General features: G+C 43.9%; 1 protein-coding gene across 1 annotated transcript in view; it reads left to right on the top strand.

Annotated features, from left to right (window-relative positions):
• Positions 1-396: 396 nt before the first annotated feature.
• LOC117514328 overlaps positions 397-25,939 on the top strand; it is a 38,102-nt gene continuing 12,559 nt past the window's right edge. Inside the window, 10 exon segments of the mRNA XM_034174729.1 lie at positions 397-1,891; positions 1,894-2,710; positions 2,713-2,772; positions 15,294-15,396; positions 15,527-15,602; positions 18,053-18,227; positions 20,006-20,111; positions 20,240-20,286; positions 20,361-20,863; positions 21,006-21,247. Of these exon segments, the coding sequence (XP_034030620.1) occupies positions 443-1,891; positions 1,894-2,710; positions 2,713-2,772; positions 15,294-15,396; positions 15,527-15,602; positions 18,053-18,227; positions 20,006-20,111; positions 20,240-20,286; positions 20,361-20,863; positions 21,006-21,247 (3,578 nt within the window). The 5' untranslated portion in view covers positions 397-442.

The following is a 25,939-nucleotide window of genomic DNA, read 5'->3' as shown; positions in this document are numbered from 1 at the left end:
TCCAGTTTACTTTAAACCAGTCAACACCTTGAGACAGAAATTAGTTCACCCTAAGGACAGGATCCCTAGTTACAAACAGAGCAATGTAGTGTATCATATCAGATGTCAGGAAAACTGTAATGAACACTACATAGGTGAGACGAAGCAACTTTTACACAAGGCTATACCAGCACCGCAGAGAGGTCACCAGTGGACCTCAGTCTGCAGTTCATCTCCACCTGAAAGACACTAACCACACATTTGAGGACAAGGAATTTAATATCTTAGCCAGAGAGAAGAAATGGTTTGAGAGGTGTCAAGGAAGCATTCTTTGTAAACAGTTGAAACCCAGCCTTAACCGCGGAGCGGTCTCAGACACGCTTGTCCCTTGTTTACAATGTGGTACTCAGTCATCAGTTCCTGCTCTGATCTGGATTCTGACTCTGCCGACCAATCTGTTTCCATGGGTTCTTCCCATGACCAGGATAATCTATCCATCTCTTTCTTCTCCAAAGATGAATATTTTCCACAAGCACTTGATTATCCACCCCATGCACAGTCACCCCCATCCCCACCCCTTAGTTGTAATCCCTTCTTGGTAACATCACATTCCCCCATTCCTCCTTGCTCCCCAGATGAGGGCTACCCCTCAGCCCTGGAATCCCCATCTCCAGATTACTTAGGAGTCAAAGGTGACATGGAAGATTTAGATCCAGAGGGTACCAAGCTGGACTTACTTGACTTCTTAGAATCTGTTGGGGAGTTTGGAAAAATGGAGCGCTTCAGCCAGGTGATTCAAGTAGCTCATTGGGATCTGGAGGGAGAGCAACACTGGGATGTTCTGAGGGATCGGTTGGATCACCTAGATCGCTTGGAGAAAGTGAACAGGGAAGTAAAGCTAGCCTACATTGCAAGACTCCATGAGAAGGGGTTAGATCTTGGAGATCTGGAAGAGCAGGACCTCTCAGACCTCATGGATGAAATGGGCAACATTGACATTCCCTGGAAGCTGAGTAAAGCCCGTGGAGAAAGTATAGGGGACTCTGGGGAGTTTTCTGATGCTGGGGTGGACCTCACTGCTCCATCAGATTGTGATGATCCTTTTATGCCAGATTCTCTCACTCCTTCCCCGATGGAGCCACCCCCTAGACCACCCAAGCCTCCAGTGCGTCATGCTAGCGTGACTTCTGATCTCCACACGTACATCAATATCAGCAGGGAGACCACCTCAATGGCTGTCTCTACCTGTCCTACACCCACACTTTCTACCTTCTCACCTAACTCGTCATCCCCAACCTTCACTACTTTTAGATGTGAGAAGCCTCTACCTCCATCTCCCCCATCCGTTCCTCCTCTCCCCGTTTCTAAGCCTGTCCCTTATCTCACTCTCTATACTACTCCTTCTCCACCTCCATCGATCCCAACCCCAACTCCTCTCATCCCTCCCCCTCGGAGGCGGCATCTTGCCAGGAAGGAAGCGCAAAGGCTGGCAGCTCTTCAGGCTGAACAGGAAAAGACCCCCTTGTCTCTCCCACCACCTACAACACGCCCACCACCCCTTCCTCCTCCACCAGTTATTTCAGTATCATCATGCTCCTCATCTCCCCCTGCCATCCCACCACCGCCTGCACTGGCTCCTCCTGCCTCCTTCCATGCCCTGGATGTAGAGATTCGGAAATTATTGATGCTTGCTGGATTGACTCAAGCTGAGCTCCTCAAACTCAGTCCAGAGCTTGGGGTCTGTGTTGGGGGTTTAGAAGACGAGGGCTACGTGGATAATGTTAGCCCAGCCAGATCTGTGCAGCCACACAGGTTCAGGCAAAGTACTGACAGAGAGGAGATGGAATGTCAGTCAGAGGTCATGACCAAAGATGGATGGAACAGAAGTAAACTGGATGGAGAACGAAGACTGTACTCGGAGAAGCTGAAGTATGCAATAAGAAAGATGACATGAAAGACCCACAAAGAACCACCTCTTTTACTGAAATGGCCAGGAGAAGGAAGAGGAACAGTGGTCTGACTTCTGACCCTTACTATACCACGAGTCTCAGCAGTGCACATGAAAGTACGGTGAAGAATATGAGCTTTGGTGCATTTCAATATGCCAGCAATGTGCCAGACTCTCCTCCCCCTCCACCACCTCCACGTCCCTTACCCCCAGTTCCCTCTTCAGCAACACCCCTCAAAGTCAGCACGCTACCTGCCAACTCTGCACAGCCTGAGCGATTTGATTGGCTCATTGCATTCACGCCTGACTGTGAGCCGCCCCTGCAACCTCCATCCCTGGAAATGAGAAAACCTCACGTGGAAACCCAAAAGAATTCATCTTCAGGATTAGGTCCAAAGGTTACCACATTCAAAGAGCTGCGTTTTCGCAACAAAAATGTCTCCCCTTCAACTAAAGTGATCACCGAACCAGATCCTGATCCCACGGTCATTACTCCAGACCCAGATATACTGTACAACTTGAAGTGGAGAAGAGAGAAGGTAGGCAGTGACGGCAACCAATGGGAATACACCTCTCAGGCTCAGGCCTTCTTCATGCAGCCGCCGCCAGCTCTCACCTCAATGGCTGCTTTGAAGGAAATGCTCCAGAGAGCAGACAAGGAGGGTGGATACCCAGAGCTGTGCCCATCACAGAAGATCGGCTGCTCAGTGAGTGACAGCAGCCTGTGGACCGTAGGCAAAGAGTGTGAAGGGGCAGAGGTTCAGCGGGTGGAGAAAGAAGGGAAGAAGAAGAAGAGGTGAGAGGACGAGCTGATGGAGGCTGGACATTTGAATTAAGAACTACAAGTGAGTATGAAGTTGACAGTGACACCAATGACCGCAATGCAGACAGAATAAATTCCATTTTAAGAGCACTGTAGAGTAAATTTTTATGTTTTTGCTTCACACAAAAATGAAGCCCATTATAATTTGGAGCTGACAGCAAATCTAGGCTGGGTAGATGAAAGACAGTAACAGATGGAGGGAGATGGAGTAACATCCAATGCTCTGTCCCTGTTGACTGAAGCGCTAATCATATTCTTGGAGCATACAATACAACGAAATACAAAACCAAGATAAGAAAATGTGGAGTCATTTATGGAAACAGCGTATGAGGAAGAAGTGATGGAGGATGAGTCACAGATGATACATGATATGATGAACACGGGATGGACAGCAAGTGAAGGCTGGAGAGGGCGCATTAAGGGAAAGTGAAGGAAACGTGAGGAGAAAACAGAGGACGGAGACCTTGCAGCTGATATTTCCTGTTCTAGTTATCTCAGTGTGATGTCATCACTACTTTATTTAATTATTCAGCTGCTCATCAGACAGTGTGGAGTGGGGGGGGGGGGGGGTAATGGAGTGCCTCGCGGTCTCCTCCCGTCTCCCTCCATCGTTTGACACGCAGGTCTTCTGCTTTGTGGCTTTTCTACTTATCTGCGCGCAGCCCAACATCTTTTCCAGTCCCTTGTTCTCTCCATCCACTCGTTTAAAATCCCATCACCTTAGGACAGAGGTGTCAAACTGACTCCAGAAAGAGCCGAGACGGTGCAGGTTTTCTTTGTAACCACCCACTCCACCAGGTGATTTCACTGATTAACATCACTTTGAGCAGATGGAATCAGTTAATCAGTGAAATCAGCTGGTGGAGTGGGTGGTTGCAAAGAAAACCTGCACCCTCTCAGCTCTTTCTGGAATCAGTTTGAGACCTCTGCCTTAGGATGTTTATGTGATTTTATTTGGCTGTCTCTCCTGTATCCTGTCCCCCTCGCCTCACCCTGCTCCCTCGAGCAGATAGCTGAGCTCAGGTTACTTATCTCACGCCATCCTGCAGCACACAGCATGCTGAGGATTAGCCACTCAGTCTCCAGATGCAGTTGGGCGAGTTCTTACTTTACAACCCCGAATGACTCCAATCTGTGTGATAATTTCAGATGCATTGTTACCATTATTATTATTTCATGTCTGCACGGTCTGTGTCCAAATTATTCTTTTATAAGGCACTTGTTTTTTTCTCCCAAATATCCTCAGAAATAGGTGTGTATGCCTTTAAGGGTGTAAGAGGCGGGGCTTTGCTTGTTGAGCCAATCATAATGATGCAGTGTCACCAAAACAGGAAGTATGTTTCATTTGTTCTAGCCCAAGTGTAGCCATGGTATGGATGTCCTCTGGTTCACTTTGTTGCCCGTAGAAAAGTCGTCTGTCACAGGTAATTGAGTGTAGAAAGAATCTGAATGTCAACAGACACAGATTTGAAGCAGGAATGGCTAAAAGTGTGTTTACTGACTCAGCATTGTACTGTATGGTGGAGAGGGGCGGAGCGAAGGAACAAGATTAGAGAGAGAGAGAGAGAGAGAGAGAGAGAGCACTTTGCGGTATGTAACTGAAACAGGAAAAGGAAAGGTAAAAGAAAAACGAAACAGACTGGAATCATTAAAGAAATCTCAGATTGCAAACCAACGCTGCAGTATGTCAGATCTTTGATGTATTAATTACAGTCTCGATTGCCACTGAGTGATTAACATATTTATCATTTTAAATCCTCACCAGTCAGATCTGAGATCAGCTGTAACTCATTATCCACAGTATCATTTCCTGTCCTGTTCCTTAATAGTGGAGCAGATAAGTATGACTTTTGGTCAGAATTGTTCACTTGGTGATACAAGCATCAGATTTGGCATGAATGTTCTTCATAAATCAGAGAATGAGAAAAAAGTGCTGACCACTTGAAAATCCAATATGGTGGGGATGTGTATAAAAATTCTATCCCATACCAATATAAGATCTGACTGTGAATTCAGAAAGAACATGAAAACCCCTTTAAAATAACACCAAAATCATGTGATTATCTTAAGTATTAAGGAAGTTATGGGCGTTTTTGTGCTGGGAATCGAGCTTGTTTTGCTGGCCTGAATGAATAGATGAAACAATAGGGCCTTTGTGACCGAGTTGGACTTCTTCCCTCATATTTTTTCTCATAACTTCCTTAATATCCAAGATGTCTCCATGAAATTTTCAGGAATGATGGATTACCACCTCTCCTTCATTTTAAATGGTATATCATCTCAACACTGGCAGTCACTGGATTTTGGCGATCGACGAGAATCTTTGTGAAATGACCAATCTTTCTGAAATTCAGCAAAAATGAAGAGACATACTTACTCTTTATTTCCTATGCATTGATTTTTAATCCCTGTTCTTCCTTCCGGTACAATTTAAGTGACTTTGACAAAGCAGAAAGAAGAAATCAGGTAACTTCTCTCTCCAATTGCCTGTGATGAAAATTCAAACACGAGGTGGGAGCTGGGTAATTCTTCTACATCATCAACCTAAAGATAGATCAGGATATCCCTCCAACAGCCAATAGCAATGTGAATGGCAGGGAACTCCCTGTGTGACTCCCGAAAATGTGGTCACATGCAATTATGCAGAACCTAATCGAGGCGCTGGCCTACTTGTCCACATCCCTAAACATGGTGGCCAGGTAGGGGTCAATGAAGAATTACACAGGGGCCAAAATTTAAAAATGCTCAAATCATATTGAAAAGTACAACATATTATTTGTCTGTCTGATCATAAATATTCCAAAAAGGTATAGTTTGGACTATCTATGACTGAATTCTGTGGAGTTATGGGGTAAACTCAGCAAGAATGGTGCCAAGGGTCAATTTCAGTTTGTACAGGGGTCAAAAGTTAAAGTTGTTCCAGTTTTTGTAAAATGTGATGCAAATTATTGGTTGAGGTAATAGGGTTTTAAAAAGGAATAGTTTGCACCTTGTGTCATATGTCACATGCCCTTGAATCCAATGTACGTTGACGTTGTTTGACATTTACTTTGCAAACCAAACATTCAACACAGTCAAAACTATTTCTTTTATTAATCCTATTAGTTCAACCAATAATTTGCACCATGTTCTACCAAAATTGGTGGCCAGCACTTGTTTCTCAGACATTGATTTATGAAGAACATTGACATCAAATCTGATGCTTGTATCACCAAGTGAAGGATTGTTTCAGTTATCTGCTGCACTATAATGAAAAAATGGTGTTATTCCTCGTCAATCATCAGCTCCATTTACCTCTGTATCTAAATGTCAATCTTGACTTGATGTGTAAATTCTGTGTTACTGCATGATGGTACGTGATGACATGTTCTGCTGGAATACATTCATGAGTGTGCTTTTTTCTTCTCAACAGACACTAACATTTTCTCCATCTCTCTCTCCTTCCCACTTATTTGCTACTTTTTCCTGCCTTCCTTTTTCTTGCCTATCCATCCCTTTTTTTTATTTGTGTGTCCGTAACACCGCTTCGCTCCCTCATGTCACTGTGATTGTGCGTCCATGCTGCACCTTCACTGCTCTCCATCGCATATGAAATTTCTGAATAAGCAGCTTCTTCACCCCCGCTGTCCCTTGCACACTCCCCCCAGCCCTACTTTCTCCACAGCGCCCGTCCTACTTATCACCCAGACTGCACGAACTCCCAGTTCCTCGCAGAGCGCAGGTCCCACAGCCCTGTCGGCGCGGCGTGCACAGACGAGCGCAGAAACACACAGCGGGCCTGTGCACCCCGCTCACCTTCTGTCCACAGAGATGATTCCAGCTTTGATCTGAGATCTGGGTTTATCTCTGAATCTCACGCTGACATACGTGTAAACGCCTCTCCCGATTACGGGAGTACGTTTAATGAAAACACACATTTGGCGCACCGGTTTACCAGCCATTCCAAACAGAGCGACAAGGACTTTACGTCTGACTCTCTCTGCAATTTTGACTCCCTTTACTCCAGCGACACAACTGCACACACAGGGCCGGAGAAGCTTGTGAGTGTCACGGTGGAAGTACAGGGGTGCACCACCCCGTATAAGAACATTGATGTTATGATGACACATTCAAACAGGGCAGCATCGCTGAGTTTGAGCGATGCAGAAAAGTGCGCAAACTGGCGCACATCCACAGACATCAAGTCGAGAACATCTAAAGAGCTCCCGCCTCTGCCCACCTTTTACCTGTACCACCCTAAAAACTGTCCAATGCACAGGGGCGCCCCTCCTCGCCTCTCGCCCATTGGAGCCCTCTCCCCTCCACAGCGCTCCGGAGCACCCCCTCCAGGGGCAGCAGGTTCCCGTCTCAGCTCACCGCTTTTCCCCCGCTCACACACGTTGCCTGCCCTTACTGCACCCCTCTACTACCCAAACCTTTACCCTCCTATACCACCTAGGGCACCCCCTCTGCCCCCCAAACATTACCAGGCTCCTCTGCCGTCACATTTCCAGAGTAAGATTTCTCTTTCCTGTCCTCCAGTTACTCTTCTGATTTGGAATATCTTGCTTGCATGCAGTCTGTCTTTGTTGCTGTATTTTTGTCTTTGTTCTGTGGTTTTGCTGGGCCTCTTTTTTAACTGTGGGGAGAACTATAGCTTCTACAGGTAACTTGATATGTTTCAAATCTGCAAAAAAAAAGAAATGCTTGAAGGAAAAAGTTTGATAGTGTCTGGGATCATACCCACTCTTTGCCTTTTTGTCAGTATCTGTTTTATTGCCCCCCCCCCCCCCCCCCCCGATTTATTTATTTATTTTCTTTTGCATGTCATGTTGATGTTGTATGTCATGTGCTTTACATCATTGTTAAGGACTTTCTTTAAGATGATCTTTTTTTGATCTTTGTTAGTGAAGCATATGTGTGTATTTAGTGATTCTTGAGAGGATTACTGAGAGAAGTGTTGCCTCAACAATAAAGTAGAAAACACAAGTTACACTCAACAAAAATATAAACGCAACACTTTTGGTTTTGCTCCCATTTTGTATGAGATGAACTCAGAGATCTAAAACTTTTTCCACATACACAATATCACCATTTCCCTCAAATATTGTTCACAAACCAGTCTAAATCTGTGATAGTGAGCACTTCTCCTTTGCTGAGATAATCCATCCCACCTCACAGGTGTGCCATATCAAGATGCTGATTAGACACCATGATTAGTGCACAGGTGTGCCTTAGACTGCCCACAATAAAAGGCCACTCTGAAAGGTGCAGTTTTATCACACAGCACAATGCCACAGATGTCGCAAGATTTGAGGGAGCGTGCAATTGGCATGCTGACAGCAGGAATGTCAACCAGAGCTGTTGCTTGTGTATTGAATGTTCATTTCTCTACCATAAGCCGTCTCCAAAGGCGTTTCAGAGAATTTGGCAGTACATCCAACCAGCCTCACAACCGCAGACCATGTGTAACCACACCAGCCCAGGACCTCCACATCCAGCATGTTCACCTCCAAGATCGTCTGAGACCAGCCACTCGGACAGCTGCTGAAACAATCGGTTTGCATAACCAAAGAATGTCTGCACAAACTGTCAGAAACCGTCTCAGGGAAGCTCATCTGCATGCTCGTCGTCCTCATCGGGGTCTCGACCTGACTCCAGTTCGTCATCGTAACCGACTTGAGTGGGCAAATGCTCACATTCGCTGGCATTTGGCACATTGGAGAGGTGTTCTCTTGACGGATGAATCCTGGTTCACACTGTCCAGGGCAGATGGCAGACAGCGTGTGTGGCGTCATGTGGTTGAGTGGTTTTCTGATGTCAATGTTGTGGATCGAGTGGCCCATGGTGGCGGTGGGGTTATGGTATGGGCAGGCATCTGTTATGGACGAAGAACACAGGTGCATTTTATTGATGGCATTTTGAATGCACAGAGATACCGTGACGAGATCCTGAGGCCCATTGTTGCCATACATCCAAGAACATCACCTCATGTTGCAGCAGGATAATGCACGGCCCCATGTTGTAAGGATCTGTACACAATTCTTGGAAGCTGAAAATGTCCCAGTTCTTGCATGGCCGGCATACTCACCGGACATGTTACCCATTGAGCATGTTTGGGATGCTCTGGACCGGCGTATACGACAGCGTGTACTAGTTCCTGCCAATATCCAGCAACTTCGCACAGCCATTGAAGAGGAGTGGACCAACATTCCACAGGCCACAATTGACAACCTGATCAACTCTATGCGAAGGAGATGTGTTGCACTGCATGAGGCAAATGGTGGTCACACCAGATACTGACTGGTATCCCCCCCAATAAAACAAAACTGCACCTTTCAGAGTGGCCTTTTATTGTGGACAGTCTAAGGCACACCTGTGCACTAATCATGGTGTCTAATCAGCATCTTGATATGACACACCTGTGAGGTGGGATGGATTATCTCAGCAAAGGAGAAGTGCTCACTATCACAGATTTAGACTGGTTTGTGAACAATATTTGAGGGAAATGGTGATATTGTGTATGTGGAAAAAGTTTTAGATCTTTGAGTTCATCTCATACAAAATGGGAGCAAAACCAAAGTGTTGCATTTATATTTTTGTTGAGTGTAATTATGGCAGACAAGAAAACTATTAGTTATGAATATTTTTAAAAGCTTACATTACATTTTGTTTACATCAGTAATAAAAGTTCTTTATGATCAGATGAGAAACACAAAATCCACTTGGTTCATTTTTACTGGAAAAGTATTCATATGATGTTATGGCTTTAAAAACACGGAGTACCACTTTAGTTTTTAAAGGACAATGCATCCTGATCATATGAATGATGGCATTGATAGATTTTTGTTATATAAGTACCACATTTTGCATAATCTGACCTGGCTGTCATCATTAGACCTCCGAACTCTGATCCCTATGTGTCGTGTGCAAATCAAGGTTAATGCAAAGACGAGACCTCACGCAAATTTGCCCACAGGACACTGATATGTAACTCTGCCAAATGAGAGAGAGGGCAGAGCTTATGTGATTGCCCCTGTTTTTCTGTTTGTCTAAAGCCGGCCACTCACTACTCTACAATATAACGTGGTCGTGCTTTAGGGTAATATCTCACTGGGCTGATACTTTTGGAGAGCAGTTGGAGATGTGAATTAGTGACCCAAATGCATGCATGAGTGAGTTTTGCAGTTGGTACTGTATGTCACTGAAGTGGCCACTCACAGCTGAAATGATGACACGTTTACACACAAAGTGTTCAGCTCTTATTATCCTGCTATTATCCATGTGAATAGACTGTGGAAATTCTCCCGACGAAACCCAGTAATGACAAAATAACATAAATAATAAAATAATAATAAATAAATAATAATAAAGCCTGGCGTGGGGGGGTTGGGGACTGGAATGAACGTGTGGCTAGCGCACTCACTAACTTGCTTCATGATATCCCTGCTGGATCTACTGGGGGAGGTGATGGTCTAGTTGGGGGAGGTGATGGTTTAGTGGTTAAAGCTTTGGGCTTCAGACTAGAGGATCCTCTGTTCAAATCCCAGCCTGACCGGAAAATCACTAAGGGCCCTTGCGCAAGGTCTTTAATCCCCTAGTTGCTCCTGGTGTGTAGTGGGTGCCTTGCATGGTAGCAGCCTCACATCGGGGTGAATGTGAGGCATTGATGTGTAAAGTGCTTTGAGCGTCTGATGCAGATGGAAAAGCGCTATATAAATGCAGTGCATTTACCATTTAATTTATTCCTCCATGGCCAGTATACAACCGGCGCTTAAATGAGTACCTGCCATTTGAATTTACCAATGTGGAACACCCACGCATGGCTGCAAGCATCTAGGGCACAAAGCATAACTAGGGGGTCTGGGTGTACCCAAACCCACACAAATGCAGAACTAATGGGCATCCCGCACACACTCATGCAGGATGCGGGACATGGGGCTAAATACCGGGACTGTCCTGCCCAATGTGACAGTTGGCAGCGCTGTTATATGATCCTTTTTGTCCTCGACTCTGAGATCCATGCAGAGCACTCATCCACATGGTGGACCAGTTTCTTCTCTGTGATGTGGCGATGTCCAGCAGTGATTCGGGGGTGTGCGCCCTTTGATTTGTTTTATTCAGCTGTAACATAGTAAGTCCCTTTGGCTGTTCCCTTATTTTTTCACTCAGGGTCTCTACAGCAGATCTGAGGTGGATCTGCATGTTGATTTGGCACAAATTGCGCATGGTGTTCTCCTCCGTACGCCTGCATTTTGGCTCTGATGGAAAGATGACATCACATTTCCACGGCACGGCATTTAGCAGGAAGATTTTCCCAGTTTAAAGACACATATACACATTATGGGAGCTGGATTTGAATGGAGTGTGCTGTTTAATGAAAGCATGATGTCATATTTCCTCACTGATTGTGTGTTGTCCTCACAGTGAACACCTCAAACAAGTCCAGCACATGTCCTCAGAGAGAGAGGGAGAGAGAAAGAGAGCAAGGGGGGAGGGGGACGAGAGAGAACGCTCCAGATAAAAAAAGATTAAAACAACACAGCGCTGTGTGCTCCACTTCTGCAGAATTGTGCTCCTCAATATAAAGAAAGAAACAAATAAACATTAAATGCATAAGTCCAGAAAGTGCGGACAGGAGTCCTGAAGCCTCCTGCAACTGTGGCCAAGCCGGCAGCAGCTTGGTCACTTCCAGAAATGGCTGTTCCTCTCTGCTCACCTCCTCTTTTTTTTTGGCGTGCTCCCCAGAAGCTCGTGAGTATGGCCTGCCCCTCCCACAGTTCTATCATGAATCTCTCACATTAAGAGTCCCAGAGAGTACAGTATATTCAGAGGGTCACAAGACACCAGCGATGGCTCTGGGAGCATACTGTGAGCAGCCTTGTCACCCCGCCAACTTTCAACAGTTCAAAATCCAGTTGCGACACTTGCGACACACTGCAGTGAGAGAAGAGCACCATCCAGCAAACAGTGTGCGAAATCAAGCGATTTTTCTCGCAATTGCCATTTGCACGGTGTCACAGTTCAGTGAGATAGTACCCTTAGGGACCCATCACACACATTGCGAATTTGGTCAAAGTGTTCATGAAGCAGGAATCATATGCAGCACGTGTAAATTTGCAGTTGCCTCGAACGCCTCGTACACCTGTTGCTACAATTATTTGTGTACACCAGCAGCTGAAAGACAGAGTGCGCTGTGCGAGCTCATTGAACCCTCTTGCGGCAGGTGTCGGCCAAATTCCAGCTGACACACACAAACAACCAACACCGCTCGTTTGGCACTTAGAAAATGTGTGGCCATTCGTACTATCATCACAAAAAAGTCATAGACAATCATTGTCAAGCTGGGTGTGAAATTTTCTCAGTGCCCACAACTGTGGAGTTGCCGAGTGCACACGTGACGTACCAGTGTTGGCTCTCCCACAACACGTTTGCGTATGTCGCACGCTCCCCCGCAGGCGAGGTGCCTCTCATCTGATTACAGAGTGACACGCTGGTCTATGTGCTGAACAGACGGGGGCGTGGCAGCTGTTGACAGCTCTGGTCCTGGACTTCAGAGCTTCAGAACACGCACAGTGTTTTGACAGACGCGCGTGTGTATGCTTGCTGTCCTCACATCGAAATACATAAAAACATATATCGCTTCTGCGACGGGCTGGAGAGCGCGCACATTGACAGGCTGTTCCAGCTGGACTGGATCACCAGTTCATGTGGACATGCTGTCTGTCTGACAGGACAGTGAGTGGCGTGCCCCAGGACCATATGACATGCCACAGTACAACAAACCCACCACTTTCAGTCACATATTAGCAGAAATACACCGTACCAAACCCCGTTGGGTCAGTTATCACAGCGCTTTTTTTCTTTTTTTAGAAAAATACATTTCATCTGCTTGTTGATTTTAACCATTCATGCTCCTGTTATGAGACAGTGATTGTGGCGCAGTGGTAAGTTTCCGTCTGGTGATTAGAGCCATGTGGGGTTTTTTTTGTTTTTTTTTTTTTTTACCAGGTTATTTAACCGCGGTGTTCTGTATTGAGTCCCCTTTCATGTATTTTTTATATCAACGGAGGATATTCAATAATTATACAGCTGGTTTTATTTTATTTCCTCCACTTCGCAGCACGATGTGGTGCAGCTCGCACTGTGTTCCTGCTCAAAAGACACCATCGCGTGCACGAACCGTCGCATGGGGATCGTGCACGCCTGCGTGTCGGCGCAATGTTTTGTGGTGCGCTAATTCGACTGTTTTGTGCTGTTTCGCCGTAATTCATTCCAAATTCGCACTATGTGTGAAAGGGGCCCTCAGCAATGTAATGACATACTTTAACAACATTAATGTAGAAGCGTTTTTCAGAAGAACGCAGAACACAGCGCATACATTACAGTGTGTGTCCTTTATCCATGCAGAGAAGGACCAGAGGAGTTGCGCGCTCAACTGTGCTTGAGGCAGAGCTCTGTTGTGACAGAGATTTACATAATGAAGCCATGTTTTGTTGAGCCCAAAATTTATTTCCGTGTGTGCACAAGATACAATTATTTTCCCACATTTTAACTAGTTAGTGCCTTTTTGAGAGTTCAGTCATGGAAAACATGCATCTGCATTTCACACAAATTGTTTATACAAGTCTGGTGGGTTTTGTCCACAGGTGAGTGTGTCTTGTCTTAGACTTGCTCTTGTTTTGCTCAGTTGCCACGTGTCTTTCTGCAAATAAATAATGTACGCAAAACCACACAATGCATGTTGTGATGTAATCAGTGGTGGGCACAGTCTCGCTAACCGCTAATTACCGAAGGCTAACTTTTGTTAGTCGATTAACTTTTCACCACACTTTGAAAAGCATACAACGGACCAATTAGCTTCCACTAAATTTAGTTTCTGCTAACTTTCAGTCCGCTAAACATTATTTTATTTTTTTTTTGCTGGTAAAATTAGTACAATTTAATGGTCCAAAAACCTTTGTAAACCTTAAAGTCACATGTTAGTTTTCTGTCTGTTGTGTGTCCTGCAACAGTCCTGTTCTGTCGAGATGAGCTCCGTAGTGTCAATCGACAGTTAGTGACTCTGCTTTAAAGATGGTGTGTACATGCAGATCTTTACTTTTTAAAGTGAAAAGACACTTATTGTTATATTTTATGTAAAGACCAACTTATGTGTGTTTCTTTGTTGGGGAAGCTCAACGCGGCAGGTGAGGTAAAGATTTTACCAGTCGCATTGAACGCAAACACTGGGTGAAACCATCCTGTGTTTGTATATAGTATAATACAGAAACAAACTGTGAATATTCATATTGCGATTTACTGCTTTTTATAAAGACGATGAACATGTTTGGGATTTTATTTTTTATTTATTTGTTTTTCATACATTTGTTTTGTGTTAGTGAACGCAAGCTCCATTAACCCAGTTCCTAAAAATAATATTTTATATATATATATATATATAGATAGAGAGAGAGAGAGAGAGAGAGAGAGAGAGAGAGAGATACTGTGACTTCTAATACTGCAATTTACTGCTTTGATAAGATGATATTTTTTTTTTTTTCATGCATTCGTTTTATGTTTGTGATCCTGGGAATTTACCCAGCAGCCCTTGTTGGTTTATCAGTAGTCACAGTGTAACCTGATGTGGCTGCAACTGAGTCAGTACTAAAAGTTAGTGGTTAGCAGTAAGTTCCACTAAATTTCTTAACAGTTTATTGGTTTAGCATTATAAAAGTTAACTTTTCAGTTTGCGGATTAATGGATCAAAAGCTAACTTTTTCGGTTAACTGTGCCCACCACTGGATGTAATACAGGAAATATGACACTGGACACACTGCAGAGTTTTGAAACGTGCTTGACAATGCTTGCATTTTGGACTCATCTCCCAAGATGCACGTTCATAACGACAGGTCCTCCACACACGCAGCAATAGGACTTCCCAGAGAAACGTGCATTCATATTCCATCATATCGTGGTGAGTGGCCAGCTTAGGCTATCCTCAAAAGGTGCTTTACCACTGTTGACAAAATGCAGTGGGGTCATAAGTATTTGGACACTGACAAAGCTCTCATTACAAGATATGACAGGTGAAGGCACGTAATGAATACAGTATGAGGTCACAGTGCAGGCTGTTTGCATCCACAATGGGTGAATGGGATTACACGTTTTTTTTTTGTGTTTTGTTTAATTTTAGATTATGTGGATCAAATATAACATGAACAGCGAACAGAAACTGTTTCAATATGCCCTCACTTACAGTATGTGCATTTGATGTAGGGGAATTAAGTGTGGACTGCTCCCCTTTGTCTGCTTGATGAGCCATTAATAATGGCACTGGTCATTATTACTCTGGCTGATTTACCACACCCTATGAGTGCTCTTGTAAGTTACAGGATCTGCTTACATTTGTTTGTCGTCCAATGGTGCCATCTGCTTATTTTAATGCTCCTCATTGATTAGTTGCTGCCGCTAAAGCTCTAATATTTTGTGATGATATTCCACTCTGCTTCCTTTGCACACATTGAATATTTTTAATAATCTATATATTAAGTGATTAATTTTCCCTTTTACCATCTATGCCAGCTGTTCGCAGCATCTCGTTTGCTGGCTCAGTGCAGAGCGGAGAGCCGTCTTGCATAGGAGATGATGTGAAGCAGTCAATGAGAGATGCTGGACTGTCCTCTCTGTTCTGGCAAGAAAAGAAAGGTGTGTGTGTGAGTGTGTGTGTGTGTGTGCGCGCAGCGCGCACGCTCTTGTACAGCTGTCAACTTTCTCTTTGATGTTTGTTGACTACACACTATTGTTTTTTCCTGCAGCTCTGGTCAGTGCCGTCAGTGTGGCGTGGCAGCCGTCCTGGCCCATTTAGGTTCTTCTCGGACCGTAGTTCAGAAGGTAGGAAATTGCAGAATTTTATGTCACTTTTTGCTTCTGGAAGACCTGCATACCATACAGGTCTCCATGGATGTTGCTAGGCCCTGGTGTGCAGCAGAGTACGAGATATTACAGGACAAAACCTTCACATGGTGATGCAAGCACCAAAATTTGGCATGCAGTGTTTTTGAAAAAGCAAAGTGTCCACTTGAATTTTCAATAGGCGGCCAGGTAGGGGTCAATTGAAGAATTACACAGGGGTCAAAATATAAAAATGCTCCAATCATATTGAAAGGTATTCCATATTATTTGTCTGATCATAACGATTTCAAAAAGGTATAGTTTGGACCATTTTTGACTGAATTCTATGGAGTTATGGGGTAAAAAAATCGCAAGAATTGTTATGTGTCGGACGCAGCTCGGAGAACCGACCAGCGTTTGAAGGACCCAGTATGAAATAAGCAGAGCACGGTTCAAAGGCTAACTGAATTTAATACATAACAGTGATCATATAATAACAAAAAGGTGTCGCCTGGCGTGGTGCGCTCCCAGCAGCGCTAACGGTCCGGAGCCAGAAGCTGTTTCGGACCCAAGGACCCCGCCGACACCCCCCAGGTGGCCGCAACAACCGAGTCTGTGAAAGAAGGAACCATTATGTGAGTCCACACTCTACACACAGAACACTTAAAGGTGTACAAACAGCAAACACTTCCTGGCTTGATTACTGATCAGCTTCCCAACCTGCAGGCATGGAACATCCAGTTCACAAAACTCCACTGCAGTGGAAGCTGATACATGACTAACAAACAGCTCAATACAATAAGGTGTGAGGGACACCACATTTACTGACTGTATAACTGTTAGTCACAAAATCTAAAGTACCTCAGGAAGTGTGCTGACGAGCGTGAAACCTCACCCCCTCCTCTTTCACAGACTGTGCATCAAACCTGGACGTTCTCAGCATCCGCTGCTGATGAGATGGCTCCCAAGACGACGATCTCACCCGTCTGGTCACAAGGTCGAGTCTCTGGCAAATACACACTGTGCACTCCAGTCTTAAATGCCAACATGTTCCAATCCATCCAGATGCACCACAGCTGTGAGTCCTGACGAGTCGCAGGTGATCAGGGTGAGGTCCTGACAGCCTCAGCAACACAGCCACTCAGTCCCAAACGCACGCCACCTGGGAGGAAAACCAAAAAACAGAAACAAACCGGCAGCCAGGCCCCCCCAGCCATATAACAAGAATGGTGAGAAAGGGATCAAAAGTTAAAGATCCTCCAATTTTGGTAAAAAGTGGTGCAAATTATTAATTATTAACATTAATAAATGTTATTGGGTGAGCTAATAGGATTAATAAATGGAATAGTTTTGACTGTGTTGAGTGCTTGGTCTACAAATTAAAGATTAAACAATGTCAGCATCCATTGGATTGTATGACATGTGACATATGTTACCACGTAACATGATACCTAAGCATGGCACATGATGCAAACTATTCCTTTTTAACACCCTGTTAACCCAGCCAATAATTTGCATTTTCTCCAAAATTAGAGCAACTTTAAGTTTTGACCCCTGTATAAACTAAGATTGACCTTTGTCACCATTCTTGCTGATTTTACCCCATAACATTGTCACAGATAGCCCAAACTATAGCCAGATAGCCCTAACTTTTTGGAATCTCTGTGATCAGATAAATAATGTGGTGTAGTTTTCAATATGATTGGGGCATCTTTTAATTGTGACCTCTGTGTAATTCTTCAATTGACCCCTACCTGGCTGCCTATTGAAAATTCAAATGGACACCCTGCCTTTTCAACAGGGTAATGTCTAAGGTGTATTTGTGCCAAATTTGGTGCTTGCATCACCATTTGAACACTTTTTTCTGTTATCTGCTGCACTACTGGGTTTGATTCCCAGTCACGCTCCCTGTCTGTGTCCTTGGACAAGACACTTAAGCTATACACTGTCCCAGTTCACCCAACTAGACAAATGGGTACCAACCTTGGCTGGAGAAATAACTTGTGATGGACTGTCAGTCCGTCCAAGGAGAGTCAGTACTTACTCTTCAGAAGGAATCTGTTATGTACTATGAAACAACTTTGTTTTAATCTTTATAAATTTTTCTTTCTTCCTTCCTTTTTGGAATATTCTGTCTCTCCTCAGTTTCTCTCAGTTAACAAGGTATTAGAATGTCTTTAGATGAGTTGATCTCTTGATAGTAGAATTTCTTTGTGTACTAACTCCAAATTTCTCTTTCAAATAATGCCACCACCATCCCATCCTACTTCTTGTGTCTAAACCTCCCTGTATGTGTCCTATTTTCTGTACCTTGCTTTCTCTCGAGACATCTTTTCTGATCTTCTTCCCTACCTCATCCTTATCACTGCGCATCATCTTCTTCACTCTCTCCCATGTTATTCCAACACTGTCCTCCCACATTTTGCTCCCCTCTCCTCTCCTCTCGTCAGTCCTTATCAGGAGACAGCAGCATAAATCCAGCTCTGGGCCGTGTGGTGCTGCAGTGCCTCTGCCCCGCCCTGCACAACTTGCTGTCTGATGGACGTAAACCTCACCAGAGTGATCTGATTGCCGGCAGGAGGCCAAATTCAACCTGGGGTCTCGTGCAGGCATCAACCCGGCCAGGTAGCACACCGAGCAGCATGTGAAAGCCTGAACTGATTTGTATTTTAGGAGTGTAATGTTGGGTAATAATGTGATATATAAAATTAAATCCACAAGTAATTAGAAAGTAACACCAATTTCAACATTTTACATATGTGCACAGCACAGTGGATTTGAAATAAAATAAGTGGTGGTTTTGTGCTTTACTTTGAGGGCATTTTGTCCAAATAAAATGAAAGGATTAGGAGTTACAGCCTATTTTATACATAGACATTCAAGTGTAGGCGCTCAGAAGTGTGTCTGGAATCTATTGATGTCTGCTGTTAGAATGACATCCCATGAGCTGCAAGTGTCAGTAAAGAAACAGTCGGTTGAAAAAAATTAAATGAAGTTCATCAGAGATTACTGCACAAACATTAGTTGTGGCCAAATCAATGTTTTGATACATTCTTAAAAAAAAGAAGAAGGGGGAAAAAAAAAGAACTGGGAATGGCCTGGGAATGCCCATCATTTATTCATTTTCTATACCCGGTTTTTCCAATTAAGGGTCACTGGGATACTGGAGCTCATCCTGGTGATCATTGGGTGATAGGCAGACTACACCTTATTTCAGTTCAATTTATTGTCATTTATATTGCGCCAAATCACAACAGAGTTGCCTCAAGGCACTTCACACAAGTAAGCTCTAACCTTATTAACCCCCAGAGCAGCAGTGGTAAGGAAAAACTCCCTCCAAGGAAGAAACCTCAAGCAGACCAGACTCAAAGGGGGGCCTTGAACAGGATGCCAGTCTATCGCAGGGCCACATACAGTATACAGAGACAAACACAACCACACACTCACTCATGGTCAGTTTTAAAGCTTCCAAGTCACCAAACCTGCATGTCTAGAAGCTGGAGGAAGTCGGAGCGAACCCACACAAACACAGGAGAGCATGCAAACTCCACACAGAAAGGACCAGGCAAGAAGCGATCCTACAACCCTCTTGCTGTGAGGCAACAGTGCTAATCACCAATCCACCAAGCTGCCCCTGTACTTCATGTGACCTATAATTGTAAAACAAAAATGCCAAATGTTTTTTCAAATCACTTGAAAAACCACCTCATGAGAGATGAAAATTATGTTATAATGAGATCTAACCATGAAGCAAGTCGTATAGTCGCCCTGAGGCCCATCAGTGTCTGTATTTATCCTCGGATACCGTAAGGTGACATGGGAAACAGTCTGCGACTCCCCCTGGAAGAACAAAATTATAGAGATGACTTACTGAATTTCGAGTTATTTATAGAGAAGGCCACTGGAATCTTTTACAGTTATGAGGACCCCCCCCCCCCCCAAAAAAAAGCCACCAAGGCAATTCCTCATACAAGATGGCAGGTGAAACAAGCTCGATACATGTGCTAGTCTTTTGTTCATCTCTGTGGTGTAGACGGACAATGACCTGGAGCATACCACAAAAAACAATTCAAGTTAAGTTTTTAAAAAGAAAAATAGGTTTGAAGTTCATCAAGCCACTCACCACAACTGAACCCAACAGATCATGAAGAATAACTGGAAGTCATCATTCCACAAAAGAAGGAGGAATTGAAGGCAACTGCAGTAAAGTCTTGATGAAGTCCCAGTTTGCGGTGGCATCTCTGGGTTCCACACAGGGAGTCATTATAGCTCTTTGCATGCTTTTAGTTGTGTACAGTCTTTTGAGAACTTATGAAATTGGTGTTGTGCAAGTACTTATGGAACTGTGTGCACATTTCTTGTATCTACAGTATAGAACTGCATTTTTCTCATCTTTTTTCAAGGTCCCAAAACTCAGGCCTTGTTTACCCTACAAGTTAGAGTTGGTGAGCTTCCTCAGCTCAAACAGAGTAATCACAGGTTCAACGCCTTCCTCCTCGGCCTACTCAAGTGAGCATCAGATCTCATTTTTCTTTGTTCATCCACAAACAAGACTTCATATCATATTCCATATTGTATTTTCCATGGATATGTCCTCTGATTTCTCAGCACTCCTCTTCTGTCCTCTTGTCTTGTAGTATCAAACATCTTGATTTCTGGCTGTCCCACCTTCAGTCTTGCGGTGGTAAGTTTCCATCACTTGTGTTTCCCATTGTTGTGTACATTTATGTGAGTGACAGTCATCTGTCTTTCTGTCAGATGTTTTGGAGACGCATTACCATCCCTCCTCCTTTATGCGCTTGTCACGGACCACCTGCCAGCCTCTTTTCGATGAGCTGCTCCTCTTGTTGCAGCCTCTCAGCCTGCTGACCTTTAACCTTGACTTGCTCTTCCAACACCATCATTTAGCACCAGACAGCCACAGCCCAGAGATCCCCAGTCCACCCGTTCAGGATGCAGGATCTCAGCAGCCAACCAGGACATCCCTTTCCAAGAGTCGTGGTACCAGCTATCTTGAAAGCCTTTCAGAAGTAGATTTTGGAAGCCCAGAACATAAAACAGCTTTGAATAGTGCAAAATCTTCACCTTCAGCAAATCCAGTGCATGGAATACAGTCACCAGTTAGCAATGATGCACCCATAAAGGCCTCAGTGACTCTTGAGCAGACAAGTCCACAGCTGTTGTGGGTGCAGGAAAAGGAAATTGGAAAGTTGCCGCCTCCTGTTGTTGAAGAGGACAGCTTGGCTCAGCAGGCAGGACAGGTACTGGCTTTTGTTTGTAACCACTTTTGTTTCTTTGAGCCTGCTGTATTATGTACTGTGTGTGTGTGTGTGTGTGTGTGTGTGTGTGTGTGTGTGTGTGTGTGTGTGTGTGTGTGTGTATATATTTATTTTTACATCATAGGTGATCCAGCAGGGATGGGGTGCTATGATACGCTGGGGAGGTAAACTGAGCCAGAACCTGGTTGAGTTGGGTCGTGCAGCAGTGCAGAACCAGAAAGAGGAAACAAAGATGGATCCACAGGACCAGGCAGGGAGCGGCTCCACTTCCATCAGCAGTAATAATCAGGTCCCCTGGGGTCTGGAGAGGCTGTTTGGAGCGTCTAAAAGTCCCAACAGCCCTACTGGTCAAACACCACCATCCAGGTCAGCCCATGAACACCTCATACTTCGACTCTACAGCTACACACATCATTTAAAACCCCGATACCTTCTTGAAATTGGTCATTGCCTCTACTGGTGGTTGGCTCTCACTGCGGTATTGTATCACTTCCTGTTCCGGAGCACAGCGGTGTTTTTCTGTATCTGTTAGCTGTTTAATCTGCGCAGTTAGATTGATCTAGTTATCTAGATTACGATTTGTTTCCCAGTGTAATCTTTACGTGCCTTAACTAAAGCACTCCTTCTGCTGAATCACCTCTAAATTATTTACACATTATTCACTTTGCGTGTTTTTAGGAATCCGCTAGCTTAGCGTAGCTACTAGCTCTTAGCCGATTTAGCATGGCGGCTTCTCCTGTCTCTCCCGCACTTTTCTGCTCTGGGTGTGAAATGTTTAGTTATTCCTCGGCCTCCTTTAGCAGTAACGGTACTTGTAATAAGTGTAGCTTATTCGTAGCTTTGGAGGCCAGGCTGGGCGAATTGGAGACTCTGCTCCGCACCGTGGAAAATTCTACAGCTAGCCAGGCCCCTGTAATCGGTGCGGTCCAAGGTAGCTTAGCCGCCGTTAGTTACCCCCTGGCAGATCCCGAGCAGCCGGGAAAGCAGGCTGACTGGGTGACTGTGAGGAGGAAGCGTAGTTCTAAACAGAAGCCCTGTGTACACCGCCAACCCGTTCACATCTCTAACCGTTTTTCCCCACTCGACGACACACCCGCCGAGGATCAAACTCTGGTTATTGGCGACTCTGTTTTGAGAAATGTGAAGTTAGCGACACCAGCAACCATAGTCAATTGTCTTCCGGGGGCCAGAGCAGGCGACATTGAAGGAAATTTGAAACTGCTGGCTAAGGCTAAGCGTAAATTTGGTAAGATTGTAATTCACGTCGGCAGTAATGACACCCGGTTACGCCAATCGGAGGTCACTAAAATTAACATTAAATCGTGTGTAACTTTGCAAAAACAATGTCGGACTCTGTAGTTTTCTCTGGGCCCCTCCCCAATCAGACCGGGAGTGACATGTTTAGCCGCATGTTCTCCTTGAATTGCTGGCTGTCTGAGTGGTGTCCAAAAAATGAGGTGGGCTTCATAGATAATTGGCAAAGCTTCTGGGGAAAACCTGGTCTTGTTAGGAGAGACGGCACCCATCCCACTTTGGATGGAGCAGCTCTCATTTCTAGAAATCTGGCCAATTTTCTTAAATCCTCCAAACCGTGACTATCCAGGGTTGGGACCAGGAAGCAGAGTTGTAGTCTTACACACCTCTCTGCAGCTTCTCTCCCCCTGCCATCCCCTCATTACCCCATCCCCGTAGAGACGGTGCCTGCTCCCAGACTACCAATAACCAGCAAAAATCTATTTAAGCATAAAAATTCAAAAAGAAAAAACAATATAGCACCTTCAACTGCACCACAGACTAAAACAGTTAAATGTGGTCTATTAAACATTAGGTCTCTCTCTTCTAAGTCCCTGTTGGTAAATGATATAATAATTGATCAACATATTGATTTATTCTGCCTTACAGAAACCTGGTTACAGCAGGATGAATATGTTAGTTTAAATGAGTCAACACCCCCGAGTCACACTAACTGTCAGAATGCTCGTAGCACGGGCCGGGGCGGAGGATTAGCAGCAATCTTCCATTCCAGCTTATTAATTAATCAAAAACCCAGACAGAGCTTTAATTCATTTGAAAGCTTGACTCTTAGTCTTGTCCATCCAAATTGGAAGTCCCAAAAACCAGTTTTATTTGTTATTATCTATCGTCCACCTGGTCGTTACTGTGAGTTTCTCTGTGAATTTTCAGACCTTTTGTCTGACTTAGTGCTTAGCTCAGATAAGATAATTATAGTGGGCGATTTTAACATCCACACAGATGTTGAGAATGACAGCCTCAACACTGCATTTAATCTATTATTAGAGTCTATTGGCTTTGCTCAAAAAGTAAATGAGTCCACCCACCACTTTAATCATATCTTAGATCTTGTTCTGACTTATGGTATGGAAATAGAAGACTTAACAGTATTCCCTGAAAACTCCCTTCTGTCTGATCATTTCTTAATAACATTTACATTTACTCTGATGGACTACCCAGCAGTGGGGAATAAGTTTCATTACACTAGAAGTCTTTCAGAAAGCGCTGTAACTAGGTTTAAGGATATGATTCCTTCTTTATGTTCTCTAATGCCATATACCAACACAGTGCAGAGTAGCTACCTAAACTCTGTAAGTGAGATAGAGTATCTCGTCAATAGTTTTACATCCTCATTGAAGACAACTTTGGATGCTGTAGCTCCTCTAAAAAAGAGAGCTTTAAATCAGAAGTGCCTGACTCCGTGGTATAACTCACAAACTCGTAGCTTAAAGCAGATAACCCGTAAGTTGGAGAGGAAATGGCGTCTCACTAACTTAGAAGATCTTCACTTAGCCTGGAAAAAGAGTCTGTTGCTCTATAAAAAAAGCCCTCCGTAAAGCTAGGACATCTTTCTACTCATCACTAATTGAAGAAAATAAGAACAACCCCTGGTTTCTTTTCAGCACTGTAGCCAGGCTGACAAAGAGTCAGAGCTCTACTGAGCTGAGTATTCCATTAACTTTAACTAGTAATGACTTCATGACTTTCTTTGCTAACAAAATTTTAACTATTAGAGAAAAAATTACTCATAACCATCCCAAAGACGTATCGTTATCTTTGGCTGCTTTCAGTGATGCCGGTATTTGGTTAGACTCTTTCTCTCCGATTGTTCTGTCTGAATTATTTTCATTAGTTACTTCATCCAAACCATCAACATGTTTATTAGACCCCATTCCTACCAGGCTGCTCAAGGAAGCCCTACCATTATTTAATGCTTCGATCTTAAATATGATCAATCTATCTTTGTTAGTTGGCTATGTACCACAGGCTTTTAAGGTGGCAGTAATTAAACCATTACTTAAAAAGCCATCACTTGACCCAGCTATCTTAGCTAATTATAGGCCAATCTCCAACCTTCCTTTTCTCTCAAAAATTCTTGAAAGGGTAGTTGTAAAACAGCTAACTGATCATCTATTTGAAGAGTTTCAGTCAGGTTTTAGAATTCATCATAGTACAGAAACAGCATTAGTGAAGGTTACAAATGATCTTCTTATGGCCTCGGACAGTGGACTCATCTCTGTGCTTGTTCTGTTAGACCTCAGTGCTGCTTTTGATACTGTTGACCATAAAATTTTATTACAGAGATTAGAGCATGCCATAGGTATTAAAGGCACTGCGCTGCGGTGGTTTGAATCATATTTGTCTAATAGATTACAATTTGTTCATGTAAATGGGGAATCTTCTTCACAGACTAAAGTTAATTATGGAGTTCCACAAGGTTCTGTGCTAGGACCAATTTTATTCACTTTATACATGCTTCCCTTAGGCAGTATTATTAGACGGTATTGCTTAAATTTTCATTGTTACGCAGATGATACCCAGCTTTATCTATCCATGAAGCCAGAGGACACACACCAATTAGCTAAACTGCAGGATTGTCTTACAGACATAAAGACATGGATGACCTCTAATTTCCTGCTTTTAAACTCAGATAAAACTGAAGTTATTGTACTTGGCCCCACAAATCTTAGAAACATGGTGTCTAACCAGATCCTTACTGTGGATGGCATTACCCTGACCTCTAGTAATACTGTGAGAAATCTTGGAGTCATTTTTGATCAGGATATGTCATTCAAAGCGCATATTAAACAAATATGTAGGACTGCTTTTTTGCATTTACGCAATATCTCTAAAATCAGAAAGGTCTTGTCTCAGAGTGATGCTGAAAAACTAATTCATGCATTTATTTCCTCTAGGCTGGACTATTGTAATTCATTATTATCAGGTTGTCCTAAAAGTTCCCTAAAAAGCCTTCAGTTAATTCAAAATGCTGCAGCTAGAGTACTGACGGGGACTAGAAGGAGAGAGCATATCTCACCCATATTGGCCTCTCTTCATTGGCTTCCTGTTAATTCTAGAATAGAATTTAAAATTCTTCTTCTTACTTATAAGGTTTTGAATAATCAGGTCCCATCTTATCTTAGGGACCTCGTAGTACCATATCACCCCAATAGAGCGCTTCGCTCTCAGACTGCAGGCTTACTTGTAGTTCCTAGGGTTTGTAAGAGTAGAATGGGAGGCAGAGCCTTCAGCTTTCAGGCTCCTCTCCTGTGGAACCAGCTCCCAATTCAGATCAGGGAGACAGACACCCTCTCTACTTTTAAGATTAGGCTTAAAACTTTCCTTTTTGCTAAAGCTTATAGTTAGGGCTGGATCAGGTGACCCTGAACCATCCCTTAGTTATGCTGCTATAGACGTAGACTGCTGGGGGGTTCCCATGATGCACTGTTTCTTTCTCTTTTTGCTCTGTATGCACCACTCTGCATTTAATCATTAGTGATCGATCTCTGCTCCCCTCCACAGCATGTCTTTTTCCTGGTTCTCTCCCTCAGCCCCAACCAGTCCCAGCAGAAGACTGCCCCTCCCTGAGCCTGGTTCTGCTGGAGGTTTCTTCCTGTTAAAAGGGAGTTTTTCCTTCCCACTGTAGCCAAGTGCTTGCTCACAGGGGGTCGTTTTGACCGTTGGGGTTTTACATAATTATTGTATGGCCTTGCCTTACAATATAAAGCGCCTTGGGGCAACTGTTTGTTGTGATTTGGCGCTATA

Source organism: Thalassophryne amazonica, chromosome 7, assembly GCF_902500255.1.
Source record: "Thalassophryne amazonica chromosome 7, fThaAma1.1, whole genome shotgun sequence".
In the NCBI taxonomy this organism is placed as follows: Eukaryota; Metazoa; Chordata; class Actinopteri; order Batrachoidiformes; family Batrachoididae; genus Thalassophryne; species Thalassophryne amazonica.
Note: the sequence above shows the minus strand (reverse complement) of the source record. Positions and strands in the feature narration are given on the sequence as shown.